The 20,582-nt window shown below is 37.6% G+C and overlaps 2 protein-coding genes across 2 annotated transcripts in view; one reads left to right on the top strand and one right to left on the bottom strand.

Moving 5' to 3' along the window:
* Positions 1-5,740: 5,740 nt before the first annotated feature.
* LOC106054732 (deleted in malignant brain tumors 1 protein-like) lies at positions 5,741-10,361 on the top strand. The gene is made up of 6 exons (XM_056004273.1): positions 5,741-5,872; positions 6,940-7,384; positions 8,091-8,293; positions 8,618-8,804; positions 9,790-9,992; positions 10,202-10,361. The coding sequence occupies exons 2-6, from the start codon at positions 6,951-6,953 to the stop codon at positions 10,207-10,209; spliced, it is 1,035 nt and encodes a 344-aa protein (XP_055860248.1). The 5' UTR covers positions 5,741-5,872; positions 6,940-6,950; the 3' UTR covers positions 10,210-10,361.
* Positions 10,362-13,484: 3,123 nt separating this feature from the next.
* LOC106051633 (putative amine oxidase [copper-containing]) overlaps positions 13,485-20,582 on the bottom strand; it is a 30,702-nt gene continuing 23,604 nt past the window's right edge. The window contains exons 10-15 of the mRNA XM_056045452.1: positions 19,774-19,928; positions 18,528-18,682; positions 16,526-16,566; positions 15,714-15,874; positions 14,615-14,820; positions 13,485-13,613 (exon numbers count right to left, since the gene is read on the bottom strand). Of these exons, the coding sequence (XP_055901427.1) occupies positions 13,523-13,613; positions 14,615-14,820; positions 15,714-15,874; positions 16,526-16,566; positions 18,528-18,682; positions 19,774-19,928 (809 nt within the window). The 3' untranslated portion in view covers positions 13,485-13,522. The remainder of the gene's footprint in view (positions 13,614-14,614; positions 14,821-15,713; positions 15,875-16,525; positions 16,567-18,527; positions 18,683-19,773; positions 19,929-20,582) is intronic.

Here is a 20,582-nt window from a genome sequence, read left to right as displayed (position 1 = left end):
CGTGTTGATAGAACTGAAACTATAAATCTAGTTGAGGCTACATAGCAAACATTTACTCAGTAACGTGTTGATAGAACTGAAACTATAAGTCTAGTTTAGGCTACATGGCAAACTTTTACTCAGTAACGTGTTGATAGAACTGAAACTATAAGTCTAGTTGAGGCTACATAGCAAACTTTTACTCAGTAACGTGTTGATAGAACTGAAACTATAAGTCTAGTTGAGGCTGCATGGCAAACTTTTACTTAGTTACGTGTTGATAGAACTGAAACTATAAGTCTAGTTGAGGCTGCATGGCAAACTTTTACTCAGTTACGTGTTGATAGAACTGAAACTATAAGTCTATTGAGGCTACATAGCAAACTATTACTTATTTACGTGTTGATAGAACTGAAACTATAAGTCTATTGAGGCTACATAGCAAACTATTACTTATTTACGTGTTGATAGAACTGAAACTATAAGTCTAGTTGAGGCTACATAGCAAACTATTACTTAGTTACGTGTTGATAGAACTGAAACTATAAGTCTATTGAGGCTACATAGCAAACTATTACTTATTTACGTGTTGATAGAACTGAAACTATAAGTCTATTGAGGCTACATAGCAAACTATTACTTATTTACGTGTTGATAGAACTGAAACTTTAAGTCTATTGAGGCTACATAGCAAACTATTACTTATTTACGTGTTGATAGAACTGAAACTATAAGTCTAGTTGATGCTACATAGCAAACTATTACTTATTTACGTGTTGATAGAACTGAAACTATAAGTCTAGTTGAGGCTACATGGTAAACCCCTGCCCATGTATTCAATACGTTGCAAAACAGTATAACTCTTGATTTATGTTACAGACTTTCAAGTTCAATAAACTCAATCGATGGTTCTTCAGCAGACTCAACTTTAGTCCTTTCTCATTTCTCCACTGAAAATCGAAACTTCGCCTCCTCACATGCGCACAAATGTTAGACTCCCTACTCTAGACTAGAACCCCTGGACCATGATACCAACTACATTTGTAATACAATAAGAGAGAAATATTAAGGGATCTAAAATTTTAGATTTTACCCCCACACTCCCAAACATGACTCCTGACAGCAACAAATATTCCCCCTCTCTATCCCTCTTATTTCGCCCTCATAGCCTCTTATTTCTTCCTCATAACCTCTTATTTCTTCCTCATAGCCTCTTATTTCTTCCTCATAACCTCTTATTTCTTCCTCATAGCCTCTTATTTCTTACTCATAGCCTTTTATTTTTTCCTCATTGTATCTTATTTCTTACTCATAGCCTCTTATTTCTTCCTCATTGTCTCTTATTTCTTACTTATAACCTCTTATTTCTTCCTCATTGTCTCTTATTTCTTACTCATAACCTCTTATTTCTTCCTCATAGCCTCTTATTTCTTACTCATAACCTCTTATTTCTTCCTCATTGTCTCTTATTTCTTCCTCATAACCTCTTATTTCTTCCTTATTGTCTCTTATTTCTTCCTCATAACCTCTTATTTCTTCCTCTTAACCTCTTATTTTTTCCTCATTGTCTCTTATTTCTTCCTCATTGTCTCTTATTTCTTCCTCATTGTCTCATATTTCTTCCTCATAACCTCTTCTTTCATCGTCATTGTCTCTTATTTCTTCCTCTTTGTCTCTTATTTCTTCCTTATAACCTCTTATTTCTTCCTCATTGTCTCTTATTTCTTCCTCATAACCTCTTATTTCTTCCTCATAACCTCTTATTTCTTCCTCATTGTCTCTTATTTCTTCCTCATAACCTCTTAATTCTTCCTCATTGTCTCTTATTTCTTCCTCATTGTCTCTTATTTCTTCCTCATAGCCTCTTTATTTCTTCCTCATAGCCTCTTATTTCTTCCTCTCTCAATTTCTCCCGCTTTCTTTTCCTTTCTTTCTCTGCTCCTTTATCTCTCACCTTCCTCTATTCCAGTGTTTCATAAACTGTGACCCTCGAGACCTGAATGGGTGTTTTACGAACTACTGAGATGATTAACTAGTAGGCCACCAAGTGATTTAATGTCTGTCAAAAAAATAAGCAAACGTGTTCCGCTAAATACTCAGAACGTGTGAAGTGTTCCGCTAAATACTCAGAACGTGTGAAGTGTTCCGCTAAATACTCAGAACGTGTGAAGTGTTCCGCTAAATACTCAGAACGTGTGAAGTGTTCCGCTAAATACTCAGAACGTGTGAAGTGTTCCGCTAAATACTCAGAACGTGTGAAGTGTTCCGCTAAATACTCAGAACGTGTGAAGTGTTCCGCTAAATACTCAGAACGTGTGAAGTGTTCCTGTAAATAGTCAGAACGTTTGAAGTGTTCCGGTAAGGAAACAGTTTTGGAACCACTGCTCTATTCATTTCCCATATTTCCTTGTTGGACCGAGACTAATCGTTATATTAGGCCTGAACACTGACCTGCAACGTCAAACCCAGGGCCGGCCTTAGGCCGCTGCAACCTATGCGACCGCAGTGGGCCCCGCACTTTCATAGGACTCGCGCTAATTCTAGGTGTAAATTATTAAATTAAAACATTATCACTTATGACAGATAACAGATTTTCCGCGGCCTCCTGATTTGCCAGGATCTCCTGGAAATCTTTTGAAATTACAAAATATACGAAATAGTCATGGTAATCTCCTGAAATTATTATAATCTCCTGAAAAGTCATAAAAATCTCCTGAAAATAGACAAGATTACCATTTAGGGGTGCCAATCCCACGCGATAAAAAAAACGGCATTGTCAGCTTTCCTTTAATAAACATTTATTGCAAAGACGAATGCATTTTCTAATACAAAATCTTAATTTTGACATTAAGCTTATCCCCGACCAGAACGGGCCCCGCGCAATACGTTTCACATAGGGCCCCGCAATACTTAGGACCGGCCCTGGTCAAACCTGTATGCAGTTTAGTCCAATAGCTTGTTGCCACGTGACAGGTCCTGCCGTAGAGTATTAATTTGCGTTTTGTTACAATAGTTAGCAGGTCATCGTGGGGTCCAATCCCAGTACTAACCTTGTCACTAATATCTGTGTTTGTGATGCGGTCTTTAAATGTGATGCCTAGGATTCTTCTGTAACATCTCAATTCCATTGCTAGGATCCTCCTCTCTTGTTCTGCAGTCAGCGTCCATGACCAGGGAAACTGGAACAGACACAAAATACAGCAGTGAGATTCATAACAAATGAATATTCACATTTGACTAGAGTAACACCTTTAGTAAAATCACTAAATTTAGAAAACCTTCAGGAGAGAAGACTCAAAAGTAAAGTAGCAATTATACATAAGACACTGAACCGTAATCTTCAAATACAAAAACAAAATTTAATAAAATACTCAGAAAGACACAAAGATAAAGGCACATTTCTCGTTCCATATGCTAGGACAAATTTGTACAAATGCTCCTTCCTCCCTAGTGCTATTAGAGAATGGAATGGGTTGCATAACCAGTGACTTGGCAGAATTTAAGTCATTGGTTAACATGCATGACGCGTAGGACGTAATCATCTTTTTTTTTTAAAGTAACGTCTTTATTAAATAAGATAAGAAGATAAGAGATTGTTTTGAGTTTTGCCAGTGCTGCTGTGGACTGTGCAATTCGGGCCAGTAGATCAGGTTTGGTGCCCTCATCTGAGACAATTGTTCCGAGGTATATAAAACTACTGACACATGTCAGATTGTCACATCCAATGCTAATGTCACACCACTGTGCTGCTCCAGTTCAAAAATATAGCTCTGCCATCTGTAGTATCTTTGAAATTTGTTTGATCCCAGGCTGAAGGTAAACCTACTGCCTCATATCTCCCTTTTCCGGAATGAACCTTTTTTTTTTTTATACATAAGAGACCTAAACTTTATCTACGAAACAAGATTTCCAAAAAAAAATTAACGGTTTCAATAAAAATCTATTACGTAAATTTGGATTCCAAACTTATTTAAAATTTTGTTTTCATTTTGTTTCATTAGCTTATTAGAAAATCCTCCCAACACAAATAAAGGACATTAGAGCGTCCCTTAGGCCTTAGACCCGAGCTGACTGAGAAACACATTTTTTTTCTTGAAGAGGGCACCACTGGTAAAGTGTGGGAAACAGTGGCTAGTACGTTCGGTGTGGGACAGTCCTTGCTGCCCCGAGCACCTGTCACGTTCGCAAGCCATTAAAAACTTTACCTCATTTTTGAAAGATATTGCTTTGAACTTTATTACGAAACAATATTTCGCAAGAGGAAAGAGACAATAGGTTCTCTCTTAACTTGTTGCCACCTGTCAAATGGAAATGTTTATCGACTTTCATACCGTGCGTTTCACGCTACTAAAGCATACTGCGCAGGCCGCCATCATAGACACAAACCTAGGTCCTTCAGTCAATGAGGGAACGTACTAGATGATTCTACTTAATCGCAATGAGAATAGACAATGGGGGTGCACTAGTGGGGATGCGTGGCTACCTAACAAGGAGGATCGAGTTTAAACCCCTACTCGAGCAGAGTTTAGTTAGCTGAGCGCCTAAAAGTAGCACCGAAACCTTGTTATTACCGGTCGTTGACTTATAGCAATAAATTGCTGGTAGACGATTAAACCGCTGTAGGCGTCTTAAGTCTTAACTAATAAAACTTTAAATAACTTCTTTATGAAAAAAACTAAATATAACCTTTATTATAATATAGACAAAATCAAGCTGAAATAAGATAAAAAGTACTAGACTTGAATAATAATTTTTTTTTAACAAAATATAACTCACTACAATAACACAGCCTTTCAGTCCCATGTTCTGGAGTCGTCTCCCCTAACAAAGACCGAATGACGACAATGCCACCAATGCTGCATCATTCACAACCAATCGCTAACCTCTTCCCACCGTCACCATAGAAACACACACACACAAACACAATCTAAAACACTTCCCCCCCCCCAAATGGTCCACAAAAGAGATAGGACCATGTAAAATATATTTTTTAAAAATTATAAAATCCTCTATTTTTATGTTTAGTGAGGGGGGGAGGGGGGGGGCCAGAGGGAAACATTCTATCTTTAAATGTTTACATTTCGCTGTTTCCATCATGTGACCTAGTTCGTGTTGTTTTCTTCTCTACGTTACATTGGCACACAACTGGTGACGCCAAACGCTGTATTCCCCCATTAGACTGTTATTGCGGGGTGCGCTGGGGCTGAGTGGTTAAGCACTTGGCTTACAAATCTGGGGTCCTGGGTTTGAATCTCGGTGAAGACTCGGATTCTGAATTTCAGGATGTTTAGGATGAGTGCAACAAACTCTAATGGGTATCTGACTTTATTTATGGAAACCCTGCCCGCTCCCATTCCCCGTCGTCCTGCGGAAGGTTTGGACTAGGAAGTAAACTATCTTCAACTCTGAAGGAACATCCGAAACATGTAAAACAAAACATTTTACAAACAAACAAAGTAAAGGCTGTTGGTCGTTGTGCTGGCCACATGACACCCTGCTCGTTGACCGTTGGCCAAAGAAACAGATCACCATAACACCATCTACCCTATAGATCGCTAGGTCAAAAGTGGAACTTTACTTTTACTTGTTATCGCCACTCGGCGGTGTCGCCCCTGGTTGAAGATTCAACGTGAACCAAGAGAACTGATCTAACGTGAGAAAATGACGTGTAATTCTGCAGTTCATTGTACTAACATTTGTTTTATTAGTCTAGTAGTCGCACTCTACTAAACAATCAACAAGTGCAGTCTGTGTCTCCATTCTTTATGTCCACTTGTCAAAGAGTAGGCGAAGAAATCTGTATATAAGAGACACACAATCATTTGGTAAACACAAGCTGCTGGGGGAAAACGAAACTTTTACAAGATATCAAAGTCACCAGACAGTAAAATCTGTAAGTTTACTTTAGTTACTTCACTTACTTTATTTGTTACTTTGGTTTCTTTGTAATACAAAGTAATTACACCTTTTGTGGTATAGGGCATTCCTCGAATTGCAGAAAGGTTTGTCGTTGGTGATTTGATGTGTTGAGGCGTAGTGAAGAGGGGGGGCAATGGGGGCACGTTGCCTTGGTCGCCACCCTCAGGGGGGCACCACACACACAGAGGCGCCTTTACATGTTCATGGTAAATGAGGGAGTACTAGATCTAGAAATAATGAATATTCTTTATTTTTGCTTGCTTTTTGTACAGTGAAGTTTTGATATTATATAATGTGCCATACTTTTTGGTTGTCTACATAGACATAAATAAATATAGACTGGAAAAAGGAAGTAACTTCATGTAACTTGAAAACATGTATATCTATTGTATTCGGATTTCCGAATTAAGAAAAATTGCATGATCTTCACGCTGAGAGATTTAAAAAAATCACTAGTGAAAATATTGTAATACTTATATAGGTTACGGCTGAAATAGATCTGAATACTTAACTTTTATACTGCTCATAAATGCTGTATAGTAAAGTACACAAAATTGCAATTCACAAATTTTCGTTTCATAAAACTCTTTAATCGGCCAGTCTATATTTATTTATGTCTATGGTTGTCTATTAATGAAAACTGAACATTTAGGTCAGACATTTTTTATGTTCTTTTCTTCTTTTAAGGGTCACTCTTTTAGGGTTTTCACTCAGGATTGTGACCACTTGTGTGGTTTTCTTTAAATAAAAAGAAGTTAGTTTCTTAGCCATTTCATGCATAGTGCCTGCTCGTATGGTCTGTGCTCCAGAGTGTCGACTAGTTATTCCTGGGTTTGAAACCTGCCAACCCTTGCCGTCCTGCAGGATGCTTGGGATAGAACCTAATAACTTTATAAAAAATGTACTAAACATTCAACTCCTATTCTTTACTTCCACATTAAACGTACTGAACAGATGGAACCAGAGAAAGAAAATGATTTCATCTATTCGGCCACGACTATGTCACATTTATTTCAAGTATTTTTTTATTATTTTGATCAGCTTGGCCGAAGATGAAGGCACTTGTATCAGGACGCCTGAGCGTCATCTTGTTACTTCTACTTGTTCCATTGGTGAGTGGGAATCAAGCTCAAGAGGAATTCGATGGGCCTTATCTTTATGGAGAAGGCATTGGTGTAAGTTCTCAAGGTGGACCTCACAGGGAAGACCCTCAATACACACAGAGTCAAGCAGAGTATGCTACAACTACTGAAGATACAGAGAGCCATACAGACAGTCCTATCGGAAGTAGCCCTGGTCATTACCCAGATTACTCAAGCTATACTGATAGTATTTGGCACCCTAGCCCAGCTCTTCAATACTGCTCCAGTGTTAAGACTGAGCCTACAGGAAACATTGTGAGTCCCAACTATCCGTACGGCTATGACAACAACCAGCACGTGACTTGGCTCATCAGAACTGATCCTGGAACAAAAATCACTTTGACGTAAGTATTTATAGAGTCATTAACCCTTAAAACGCGTGTGGTAGTTTAGCCTCTAAATATCAGAATTGTAATTCCATTTTGTATACGCTCAGTGAAAATCAGCTCAGTACTTTAAGGGTTAACAATAAATGACCAAGAACTAGCAGAGTAAAAAATAAAGTTTTTATTTCAATTACGACAAATTGTATCCTAGAAATGTCATTTTCTTTTCGTTAGGAAATATGCAAAATGTATCTTTCCCATTGTGGTTCCTTTACCCTAAAACTGACATATAGCACTAACATAATAAAAAGACACTAGAGCACTGAGAGTTTAAAATTTCATTGACAATTGACATGTAACATTCACATCAAATACTGACATCTATTACTGACAGCAGAACACTGACAACAGACATTTTCATATAAAACTAACATCCAACTCCGACATGAAACATTAACACAATCAATTACACCTGAAACTATCCAACACTGACATCCAACACTGACATCTAACACTCACATCCAACACTCACATCCAACACTGACGTCCAATACTGACATCCAAAACTGATATCCAACACTGACATCCAACACTGACATCCAATACTGACGTCCAACACTTACATCCAACACTGACATCCAACACTGACATCCAACACTGATTTCTATTACTGATGTAATCTGTCTGTTGCAATATTTTAAAATGACAACATTTCTACGATCAGCTTACTCGAGGTGTCCTTGGAATGTGGGTTTGACTACCTGAATATTTACGATGAGTGGAACACTGAGAAACCCCTGATTGGTCGGTTCTGCTCGTTGCCGGAAGTACCTACAATAACTTCCACATCCAGTGAAGTCTTTATCACTTTCACTTCCGACTCTTCCGTCACAGAAAATGGTTTCTACCTTGAGTACACAACCATAAGTAAGACTCAATTTTTACAAAGCTTGTATCAACTCTGTCTGTCTGTCTGTCTGATCAAAAGTTTTTACACGTTATTTCTCCCACACCCAATCTCGGAAAAACTGAAATTTTGAACAGATTTTTTTTTTACTTGACAACACGAGAGTCAAAACAACAAATTTAATTAACTATTGGTAATTAATCATTTTGTTTGTTATCTTGAGCAAGGGAAAGAAATTGTACTTGGCTGATGTTGTGTTGTGATAGTTTTAAGTTCTTCTCCTTTAGAAAAGCTTATTTTTTTAAAGATTTTTTAAAAATTTCATTTGTTTTTATTATTTTCAGAGGACTATCCAACGAACGAGCCCGTGGATTATGATCCCTTTTATCTTGTTCAAAGTATCCGCTATCACCACAGTTTAACAGAGCCAATGGGAAACATCACAAGTCCCAACTACCCTGGAAATTATGATAGCAACCTTGTTGTTACTTGGCTGATTGTAACTGACCCGCGAACCAAGATTCAACTCACGTATTTTTACCTTTTTAATTATTGTTTTATCACTTCATTCAGCGCAGATTTTTTAACATTTTTACACAGGAAGTAGCAAATAGAAATATTTCACCCAATGTGGGTGTGGTGACCGAGTGGCCAAGCGCTGGGTTTCGAAATTGAGGTGTCCCGGGTTCGAATCTCTGTAAAGATCTCATTTCGGGATTTTAAGAGGGCCTTAACTCCTATGGGTACCAGACATTAGTTGGGGGAAAAGTAAAGGAGGTTGGTCATTGTGCTGGCCACACGAAAACCTCGTAAACCTTGTGAAACAGAAACAGATGACCTTTACATCATCTATCCCATAATTCACTATGACTTAAAGGGGAACTTTACTTCCTAAATGATTAATATTAGCTTCACTTTGAAGGACCATTGTGACATCAGTCATTCACAGCATCATACATCAGTAACAACAATCATTCACTCATACAATCATATCAACTATAGCACCAATCATTTACGTCAACTAAAATTTAACTCTTTCTCTCCGTAATTATTTACCACATTCTGGTGGAATCAACGCTGGTATCGTCAGTTAGGAGAGAAAGAGTTAAAATCACCAATAGTTCAGCACAACGAAAATCGATCTCATTATGTTTCATCGGCATTCTCGGCAAATCTGGATGACACTTTCTTGTTCTAAACAAATAACGACCATTCAATCATTAGTAAAGTTCCGCCTTACAGACCATGTGATCTATGTTTCGGTGGCCCACGGTTTACGAGGGTGTCATGTGGCCAGCACAATGACCAACTTGCCCCAACTAATGTCAGATACCCATTAGAGCTTGGTGGACTCAGAGGCGCCCAAAGATCCCGAAATTAAAAATCCCTGTCTTCACCAGCATTCGAACCCGGGACCCCGGGTTTGGACGCCTAGCGCATTATCGCTCAGCCACCGTGCCTCTATTCAAATTAACTAAATATTTTGCGACTAACAAAATCTCTCTCTCTTTGACAGTTTTCTGGATGTTTCAACCGAGTGTGGTTACGACAATGTTCAAATCATGGACGGGCCCTCCTCTAGCGACCCTGTCATCGGCACATTGTGTACCTTACCTGGTGTCCATTCTCTGACCTCAACCTCCAACGCTCTGTTCATCAACTTCACGTCGGACAGCTCTGTTTCAGGTCGAGGATTTCTACTGACCTACACGGAAATAGGTCAACATTTTTATATTTTGAAAAAAAAATAATAAAATCGTTCAATACCTATCAATGAACCTGACACCTATGAATTCTTGACATTCCAAACAAACATTCTACACACATCTAACAAGTTATTTCATTGTGTTGCACAATATTGTTCATATGTGCTTATTATTAATTGCTGTCTAATCAATACTTCTATTGTGTTTTTATTTTCAATTTAGCTGCCTAGATGATTGCCTGAATAACATGAATCTAATCCGGAATAGCATGAATCTGATCCGGAATAGCAAGAATCTGATCCGGAAAGAACAACTTTAACTTTTCCTGTTTAAAAAAACAACAACTTTAGAAAATAAAGTAGAAAAGAAGCATTATATAGAAGTTGTGTTATTATTATCATTATTGTTTTCTATTACTTTCAAAACCCTATGGGGGGGATAGATGTGTAGTTTGTGTGGTGTAAATGTGATACATTTCATTAATCTTGACTTAATGTCAATTTTGATCACGTGACTAGACACCAAAACAATCCTAGTTTCTTATAACAACGGAAGTTGTTTGGCGGACTTATCTTTTAACAAGCCTATCTGGCAAGCGACTGGGTGTGTCACCATCTTTAAAAAACCTTTATGACATTTCATCTGCATCTTCAGATATGTTTCAGTTTTGTTCGGATAATAGAAATTCCTAATTAATGACTCATTAGGGGGGTTCTCGGTTCCTGCTTTTATTTGTAAAGTAAACACTAAGCCGTTGTTGTTGACTTGTAGCGCGACACTAATGGTAGACAACTAAATCGCTGTCGGCCGCATTATATTTTAAATTGTAACACTTGAAATAACTTAAATGAGGTCTTAGTGAACAAAACTAAATAGCACTTTTATTACAATCTAGACAAATTTAACTCGAGATGAAATAAACTGATATTTAAACAAATCACAAAAGACATGTTCTTACACTCTGGCATCCTGGAGTCGTCTGGCGCTCTAGCTTAGGCAGAGGCGTAACCAAGGTGGCGGTAAGGGGGAGAATTTGAAAATCCCCCGGGCCCTCACTTGAGGGTGGCTTCCAAATGAGTGGGTTTTTTTTTTTACATTAATTATTGAATATTACGCAAAATGCAGGGGCCCTTAAAGAGGTCAAGCCCTTCCGGGTCTCAAATGATGGCAAATTCCTAGCTCCGCCACTGAGCTTAGGATACAATCTCATTAAAAACACAATAAGGACATGAAGAATATATTTCAATTGTAAACAAAATTTAGATAAGAAATGAATCTGCACACATTTATCCAAAAGATGGAGGCCGGTGGCTAAGTGGTTTCGAATCCTGGTGAAGACTGGGATTTTTAATTACGGGATCTTAAGAGCACCTCTAGATCCACCCTGCAATAATGGATAATTGAAATTCATAAAACAGAAATGGAAAAGTGGTTTGAGTGCTGGGACAAGTTCCAAAAACGCCGTGTAGTTTTGGAGCGCATGAGGTGCCCTAACCGCACTTCCCAGTGGTGGAGGCTGTCCAGGCCTGAGCAAGCTATTATAGCACAGTGCAGGACAGGCCACTGTCCTGTTGGCTCATATTTCTCACGGCTATGGCCAAAATTTCGATACACGGTGCCCCCGCTGTGGGGAAGAAGAGGAAACCGTGCCTCATATTCTGTTTGACTGCCCCAGACTTGCTGATCTTTGTCTCGACCCGAAAATTCTCGACCTGTATGGTGACATGTATGCACTACGCAAGACAGCAGGGTTTCTGTCCAGGGCTTTTGCAAGAGAGGATTTAAGCCTCTCAAGCCCTCACTCAAATGGAGTTTCATGATGATGATGATGATGATGATGATGATGATGATGATGATGATGATGACAATAGCTGGGGAAAAGTAGAGGCGGTTAGTCATTGTGCAGGACACACGACAGCGTCGCTAACAGTGGGTCACAGAAACAGATGATCTTAAAATCGCAAGGAATGAAAGGGGAACTTTATGATTAGTTGCGCGGTGGTCAAGGCACTTGGTTTCCGAACCGAGGAGACCTGGGATTGATTCTCGGGAAAGACTAGGGTTTGAATTTCGAGATTTTTTAGTGTTCCCATGAGTCGACCCATCTCTTCTTTTTACACATGGTTACACCTGTGCATTACAAACAAAACATCATTATTATTTATCACTGTTGCTATTTCTAGTATTCTAATACAAAATATTTTAAAATGTTGGGAACATTAAGGGACACTACTAGTAAACATTCAATAGGATTCGGACAAAACTTTTTATTCTTTACTGATAGTACAGATCAATAGTATAAGCATGGGTAATTGTGATTTTAGGTGCAGTTGTTTTATTCATTTTCTTTTAAACTATATCTATGACGATAAAATAAAGTATATATATTCATATTTCAATATTGTGTGTTTTGAGTGTAGATACGTGTAGTCTAAATTAAATTATGCCGAATAAATAAGTTTCTGTCAATGAAAACAACATTACCAACCGACCTTCTCTTGTGTTTGTGATAACTGCGTTGGATATTATATCAATGATCATCCACTATAAATAATTTGTCGAAAATGTTGACAGCTCAGCCGTGTTGTACTGTCTGGACGCGAATGTTGTTCAAATGTTTGACCTTTGTGTTTTGTAAGTGCTTGAGATAGATAAATGAGTAAAAAAAAATATGTTCATTTTCATTTTTTCATTCACACCGATCGGTTGGCGATAACGCTTTGGCGCAGACGCTTTGGCTCGAGAAGCTCTGTAGATAATTTATAAAACCAACTAGGAACGCTAGGACTGGTTCGAAGCAAGTCTGCATGAAATGGAAACTGCCACTAGGAACAAGAGAGTAGCCTTGCTAAACTACAAGGAGGATCCCACCCCAGACAACCTACAAGTGCTTAGAGCTACACGGAACAATGCCTAAAGAATAGCAAGACAGTGCGCTAACAAATACTAGCAGGACCTATGTGAAAATATCCAATCTTGTGCCGAAAGTGGTAACATCAGAGGACCATACGAGGGCATGAGAGAAGACCCTGGACCTCACACCAGCAGGTGTGCCCCGCTCAAGTCAAAAGATGATTCAATCATCAGTGCACTGCAAATGGAGAAATATCCAGAACCTTACATGAAAGCTTCTGAATCATCCAACGACTTGGCAGAGTTTAAGCGTGTAATAAACATACAGGACTATATTAACACATGAATATGAATAGACGTAATTATCTTCTCTTTCAAAGGAACGTCTGTAATATAGTATATTAATTGCTCAATTATCAATGTATGCAAACGCGACACGAAGCTATTTTAAAACTATTATAGAAAATATCATATAGGTCTCAAACAGCCACATCGGGTGAGTGAAACCAAAGACATAAAACTTTCAGTCCCCGAAGTTGACAAAAGTGGTCATCATCGAACCACGATGGACGAACTATGTATAATATAAAATATATTATAATTCTCCATTCTGAAGAAGCATCCAATATATGTGAAACAAAGAACACAGGAATCAAATGTTGAAATGGAGTTTATTGTTTGTCAGCGGAGCTAAAACCATTTTCCTAAACCTAAATCTAGCTTGAGTAGATTACCAGAGCTTGTAGGGGGAAGAACACAAGGTTCACGGCTGTTATCTCCCCTGAGGATGAAACAAGCATGTATTAATTAATTTATTTACACCATAAAGCTATCAGACGATTTTGTATTTATATTTCGTTGCTAGAGGAAACGCATTTCTCCATAACTGTGTCAATTTATGCGCTTACAGATATGACCTCTGTCATAGGAAGAAATTAAATGGTTAGCCGCAAGGGAAAAAATAAATTAATTGGGATTTTCCGATAAGTTTTAACACAGTAATCAGTAAGCTTAGCTTTCGATTTAAATTTCCCTAAGCTAAAAAATACAGAAACATATAAAAAAAAGGATAAGAGATATGGAGAAATGTGTAGACAATATAAGGAAAGCTAAAGAAAAAAAAAACATTGGCAGAGATCTTCCCATTTATAGACCAACTAAAAAATATCAAGGAGGCACCCCATTTAGAGTTATCCATCATGGATTATCTCTGTAAGGGTTACATACTTGACGCAAAATAGTAGCCAATAACAAAATCAAATGGCACAGTTATAAATTATGTATCTGATAAAACATTATGTATTAATTACTTATGTACTAAACCACCTTTCTACTAAATAATCTATCTACTAAATGACCTATCTACTTAATTACCTATCCAATAAATTACCAATCTACTAAATGATCTATCTACTAAATTACCTATCTACTAGATTATCAATCTACTCAGTTGTATAGCTATGGTTACCAGTGTAGCCACACCTGCCACTTCCCTTTCGCTGCAGGGCTTTTTGATTGATGAACATGGGAGATGAGAATGTGGCTTGCGCGATGAAAATTTATTAAAGTGAGGGAGATAAGCGCTGCATCAGCCTCACTCTCTCGCCCCTTGCCAGCTGGATCCAGTGGCAGACCAGAGCCCAGACAACTGGAGCTGGTCTGGGATGCAGTGGATGGCGAGTGTGCTCTTCATGTCCCACAGTGCTCCAAAACTTTCTAAATCTACTAAATGACCTATCTACTAAATGAACAATCTACTAAATGAGCAATCTACTAAATTACCTGTCCACTGTAAGTCCAAGTTTAATATTGTTACGATCTTTGTATGTCACATACAAGGAATCTCTAGAGCCCATGGAGGGACACTCTGAGAAATAGTTGTAGGGCAGTAGAAAGAAGGTCATCTGATTGCCCACTGTAGTTGTCGCCGGTCTGTCCTCTGAGCTCACGATGTGGTACATGCCTTGAGTTATCCAAAATACAAGATCCTGGAAAAAAAAAAAAACTTGCAATCTAGTAAACTTCAGGAGACGCGGCGGTAAAGGGCTGATGTTTAGTTACGTCTTTGTTAAGCTACTCGTAGTTAGAGCAGGTATTCGTTTGGTTAGAGATGACATTGAGCAGACGTAATCAGAAATAGGCATTGGAGGCGAAATCGCTTCAATCAAGCCTCATAAGAGGCATTAGTTTGAAGCTACACCATGACATTGCTCTCTTATCTTATATAATACAGACGTTAGTTCAAAAAAGAAGATGATTACGTCCGAAGCGTCATGCATTTAGTCATGCATGTTAACCAATGACTTAAATTCTGCCAAGTCACTGGTTTTCCTGGCTAGCTCAGGCAACCCATTCCATGCTCTAATAGCGCTAGGGAAGAAGGAGTATTTGTACAAATTTGTCCTAGCATATGGAACGAGGAATGTGCCTTTATCTTTGTGTCTTTCAAAATATTTTATTAAATTTTGTTTTTGTATTTGAAGATTATGGTTCAGTGTTTTATGTATAATTGCTACTTTCCTTTTGAGTCTTCTATCCTGAAGGCTTTCTAAATTTAGTTATTTTAGTAAAGGTGTTACTCTAGTCAAATGTGAATATTCGTTTGTTATGAATCTCACTGCTCTATTTTGTGTCTGTTCCAGTTTTTGTGTCTGTTCCAGTTTTTGTGTCTGTTCCAGTTTCTTAATGTTCCTATTGTTCGGTAGTCTCGATGGTCCCGGGTTCAAACCCTGCCCGCTGCCACCCCGTCGTTCCTCGGGAGGTTTGGGCTAGGAAGTCGTCAACTCTGAAGGAACTTCCAAAACGTGTAAAATATTTGACAATTAAACTTTAAAACTAAATTAACCTGAAACACTGAACACACAGTGTTCTTCAGAATTACCTCATCCACAATGTTGTCATTATCCTTAAAGAACTGGTTGAAATCCACGGCAGGGTTCGTCACATCAAACATGGATAGCATAGAGCTTGAGGAGACTTCATCGTCCGAATGTTTTGTGACCACCATTTGGTGCTCTGACCAAGGTATGGTCGACTCCTTCCCTTAAGAGAATTAAAAAACGGATGCAGACGAAATTAAATTAAATTGAACAAAAGACAAAACACAAAACGCACACCTATCAATTAAAATGTAAAAAAATACTTAAAAAACAAACAAAGCTTAATTACAAGGGAAAGAACTGCATATTTACATCTATATATCTCAATACAGTATGATTACTTTTCTTTGTCTATATCAAACAAAAGTAATTAATTACTCTTAGTTAAGTTTAAAAAAAAAATAATATTAGGGACAATGAATAATTGTGCAAAGTTTCAACTTGATTCCAGCATGGGAAATGAGAGATATAACGTGTGCAAAATGTGTACCAGACAGACAGACAGACAGACAGACGGAGTGAGTATATATAACATTTGTGAAAAAAAAAAGCGCTAGCTAGTAAACTTCGGGGCTAATGTGTGACATCGCAAGAGAATTCATTTTAAGCTAATATGTATCTCAATGAAAACCAAAACAAGGATTATTGAAAATGTAAAGCCTACGACAACTCAATAGATTCTTTAATCCGAAATGGGCTGTACTGCCTCAATAGGGCAAAGACTAGCTAGTCAGTGCTCAAACATACGATACATAAATCAGTGTAAGAAATTATTTGAATACAATTTTTTTTCTGTAATGCATAAGATGATTACCTTGTGGCAAGAGCTGTTTTGTCATTGCATTCAGTAGAATTCTAGGAAAAAAACAAACAATTTAAACTTAGTATTTGTCGGTGTTTTAATTGGATGAATGCTTCTTGTATTATCATGGATACCTCTTCTGGTACGAGAGTGTTCCTCTTGCATTAAATACCTTTATCCACACCCCACTTGTTGTTGCGTATGTACACGTTACTGAGTAGTATCACCACAACACATACACTCAAAATGCGCAATAGTTAGCAGACGACATTTATTCTTCATAAAAGGATATCACACAATAATTGGTAATATCAGCCATCAATGAATCATATAACTTATCTTCCAAATTATTCAAAACAAAATTCCATAAGTGCATATCTAGTAATAGTTTCAACTTTAATACAAGACACGTCTGTCTTCTTCAGGATCTCTGGGGTCTACTACTTGACCATGTGATTAACATCCCACAATCCCTTGTGGTCCCCTTTGATTTTCCCATGTGACCTCATACTCTTCATAAGACAAATAAATCTCGTGCTTCATAACCAATTCATGTCACTGGCTATCAAACAATGCTGTGGCAGTATTATTTTAAAATATATACATAACAGCCTTAAAAACTGTCAAATAATACATTAGATGGCATTAAAGTACAACTAGAAAAGATAAGATGACTACAACAGGACATATTTTTTTTTAACATAGCTCTATCATTTTTAAGCCATCTTACTTATTGTAACATCTAATCGATAACATCAAAACTCCATTTCTAATAGATTCTATGGAAACTTCAGATCTAATTGATTACCTAAACCTATATTTCTTAATGATTATCTTAAACATCTGCCTGGTCGAGTTGTATGCACTGTGGATTGTCATCTATATAATTACAAGTTTGAAACCCCGCCCGCCACCCTCCCCGTCGTTCTGCGAGAGGTTCGGGCAAGGATGTAATAATATTCAAGGAACATCCAAAACATGTAAAAGAAACAGCAAACGGTTTATTTCCAGACACCTCTAAATCTAATTAATTACCTGTAACTTATATTTAATTGAATGCCTATAACTTCTAGGTCTTATTGATCACCTGTACAAAATATATTTAATTGATTACATTTAACTTATATATTTATTTGATTACATGTATCCTGTAGATGTATTGATTACCTGTAACCTCTAGAAGTAGTAGATTACCCATAACCTCCAGATGTAATTGACTACCTTTAACCTCCACATCTGATTGATTACCTGTAACCTTTATATCTAATTGATTACCCATAACCTCTAGATCTAATTGATTACATGCAACCTCTAGATCTCATTGATTACCCATAGCCTCTTATCTTATCTTATATAATACAGACGTTACTTCAAAAAAGAAGATGATTACATCCTACGCGTCATGCATATTAACCAATGACTTAAATTCTGCCATGTAGTAGATTACCCATAACCTCTAGATGTAATTGATTACTTGTAGCCTGTAGATCTTATTGAATACCTGTAACCTCTAGATGTAATTGATTACATGTAACCTCTAGATGTAATTGATTACCCATAACCTCTAGATGTAATTGATTACTTGTAACCTCTAGATGTAATTGATTACCTGTAACCTCTAGATGTAATTGATTACCCGTAACCTCTAGATGTAATGGATTACCCTTAACCTCTAGATGTAGTTGATTACCTGTATACTCTAGATGTAATTGATTTCCTGTAACCTCTAGATGTAATTGATTACCCATAACCTCTAGATGTAATTGATTACTTGTAACCTCTAGATGTAATTGATTACCCATAACCTCTAGATGTAATTGATTACCCATAACCTCTAGATGTAATTGATTACCCATAGCCTCTAGATGTAATTGATTACCCATAACCTCTAGATGTAATTGATTACCCATAACCTCTAGATGTAATTGATTACCCATAGCCTCTAGATGTAATTGATTACCCATAACCTCTAGATGTAATTGATTACCCATAGCCTCTAGATGTAATTGATTACCTGTAGCCTCTGTTCTCCCCATACACTGTCTTGCTGTCCTCGCTGTACACAATGAGGTACTTGGTGTTATTGAAGTTGGAGTCATACACAGCCTCTAGCTCTGTGGACTTCATCTCTTGCTCAACTCTCGTTTGATAATGTAGAACACTCAGATTCTGGTAGCAATGTCAACAATTATGGGATTAATTGCAAAAAAAAACTTTTATTTTAATAACAATGGAAAAAAAAACAGAGCGAATATTAAAATTTTAAATTCATGATCATTTGTAGTCTGTGTGTAGATCTTCTAATCATGTTTTAAAAGAAAAAATAAACACTTGAATGATATGATGTAGATGTAAGGTAAAAAAAAATAAAAAAATATCATTTTGCAGATTCATAGATAGCCAAGGAAACTATCGAATGAAACAATAGAAGTTAGCTTTAAAGTTTCTTATTTGGTGACCATAAAACTGTTACTAACTTTCCGGATCATAATTTAAGCATGTTATTTCAACCATTGACATTTATGACGTACAAAAACACATCACACATAATGGATTGATCCAGGACAATAAATATGGAGAAATGTATTTTCTCAAGGCCTCACCCACACTAAATAAAATGTTTAGGGTTTCATTGTTAAAGTGGTTAGACCCGTTGTAGAGACATGGGAGTAACACACACACACACACACAAAAGAGGAAATTGGTAAAAGGTACCCCATTGCAGAGGCGTAGAAAGCAAAACGTGCGCCCGTGGCAAGGTACCTTATTGGCGACCCCACCCCATTTTCCATGAACATCACATCTAGGCTGCGTGTGACAACCCCTGAGGTTGGCGCCCAGGGCGTCTTGCCTCCCTTGCCCCCCCCCCTCACTACGCCTCTGTCCCATTGGAAAGGACTATAAAAATGTACAATTTAAATTTCTATTGAATGGTCTGAATAAAAACAATTACACACATACATTTTTTTTAAAGACACTAGATTTTGAGATTCAAAAAACAAAATCGTTGCCAGGAATGGCACAATACAAGTCAAGTTTAACATTTATCTTCTTATCTTATCTTATATAATACAGACGTTACTTCAAAAAAGAAGATGATTACGTCCTACGCGTCATGCATTATGGGAAAATGAAACAGACGCATTTGATAATTTATGCTTCAACTACGATAACTAAACGTGAAACTGTGAATGCCATTCTATAGGCTAGAAAATATTTATAGCAAGACTTCAAATGATAATTATTTAAGAAAGGCTCACCTGTCTTAGTGGTATGGCTTCTTTGACTACATTCAGTGTCTTGTACCTGTTGATGGGGCCAGCAATGTCAAGGTCAACCTTAAAATGGGCCAGATGATGGTGTATCTCATATATAGGTTGGTTTCGTTCACTGGTCAGTGGAACCGAATCTAAGTCTGGGAACAAAATTGAGAGGTTTCTTCAGCCATTGGTCAGACATAGTTAGTCAAACGCTCATTAGCCAATATTCCACAGCGCATGTTGAATAAACAAAATTAAATTAGCTTAATAAACAGATAGAATGCTAAAGTGTTTTATTTGTATAAAATATATATATAAAAGTACCACTTTCAGACCTTGTGATATTATGGGGCTAAAGAGGGTGTCATTTACAATGACTGATCTACCTTTACTATTTCCCAACTAATATCAGGTACCAATGGGGTGAGTTGAGTGGACTCAAAGGCATGTCGGGTTCTGCATGAAGGGCGATCGGAACAAGGATTTAAGAGAGATAGAGAACTGGTTCGTTTGCAGCATTAGGTCTGTCCTTGTACGAGGACAAGGCGAACTTAAAACTCACTGCCCGCTTCCTTTTGCGTGTTCTAGGGGGAGTAATCTCAGCATGTTTCGTTACTAATGGGGTTTCCGATTCGGACTCAGAGGCGCCCTAAAAATCCCGATTAAATTATTCATTCTTCACTGGGATTGGCACTCCTTTGCTATGCAAACAAAGTGCTCTACCGATCAACAACCACGCCCCCTTGTATGAAACAGTTAACATGAAAATTTCGAAACATTTTAGTTATAGAGTCCTACGTCCGGACAGA

The sequence above is a fragment of the Biomphalaria glabrata genome, chromosome 11 (genome assembly GCF_947242115.1).
Source record: "Biomphalaria glabrata chromosome 11, xgBioGlab47.1, whole genome shotgun sequence".
Classification (NCBI taxonomy): Eukaryota; Metazoa; Mollusca; class Gastropoda; family Planorbidae; genus Biomphalaria; species Biomphalaria glabrata.
This window is presented reverse-complemented; position numbering and strand designations above follow the sequence as displayed.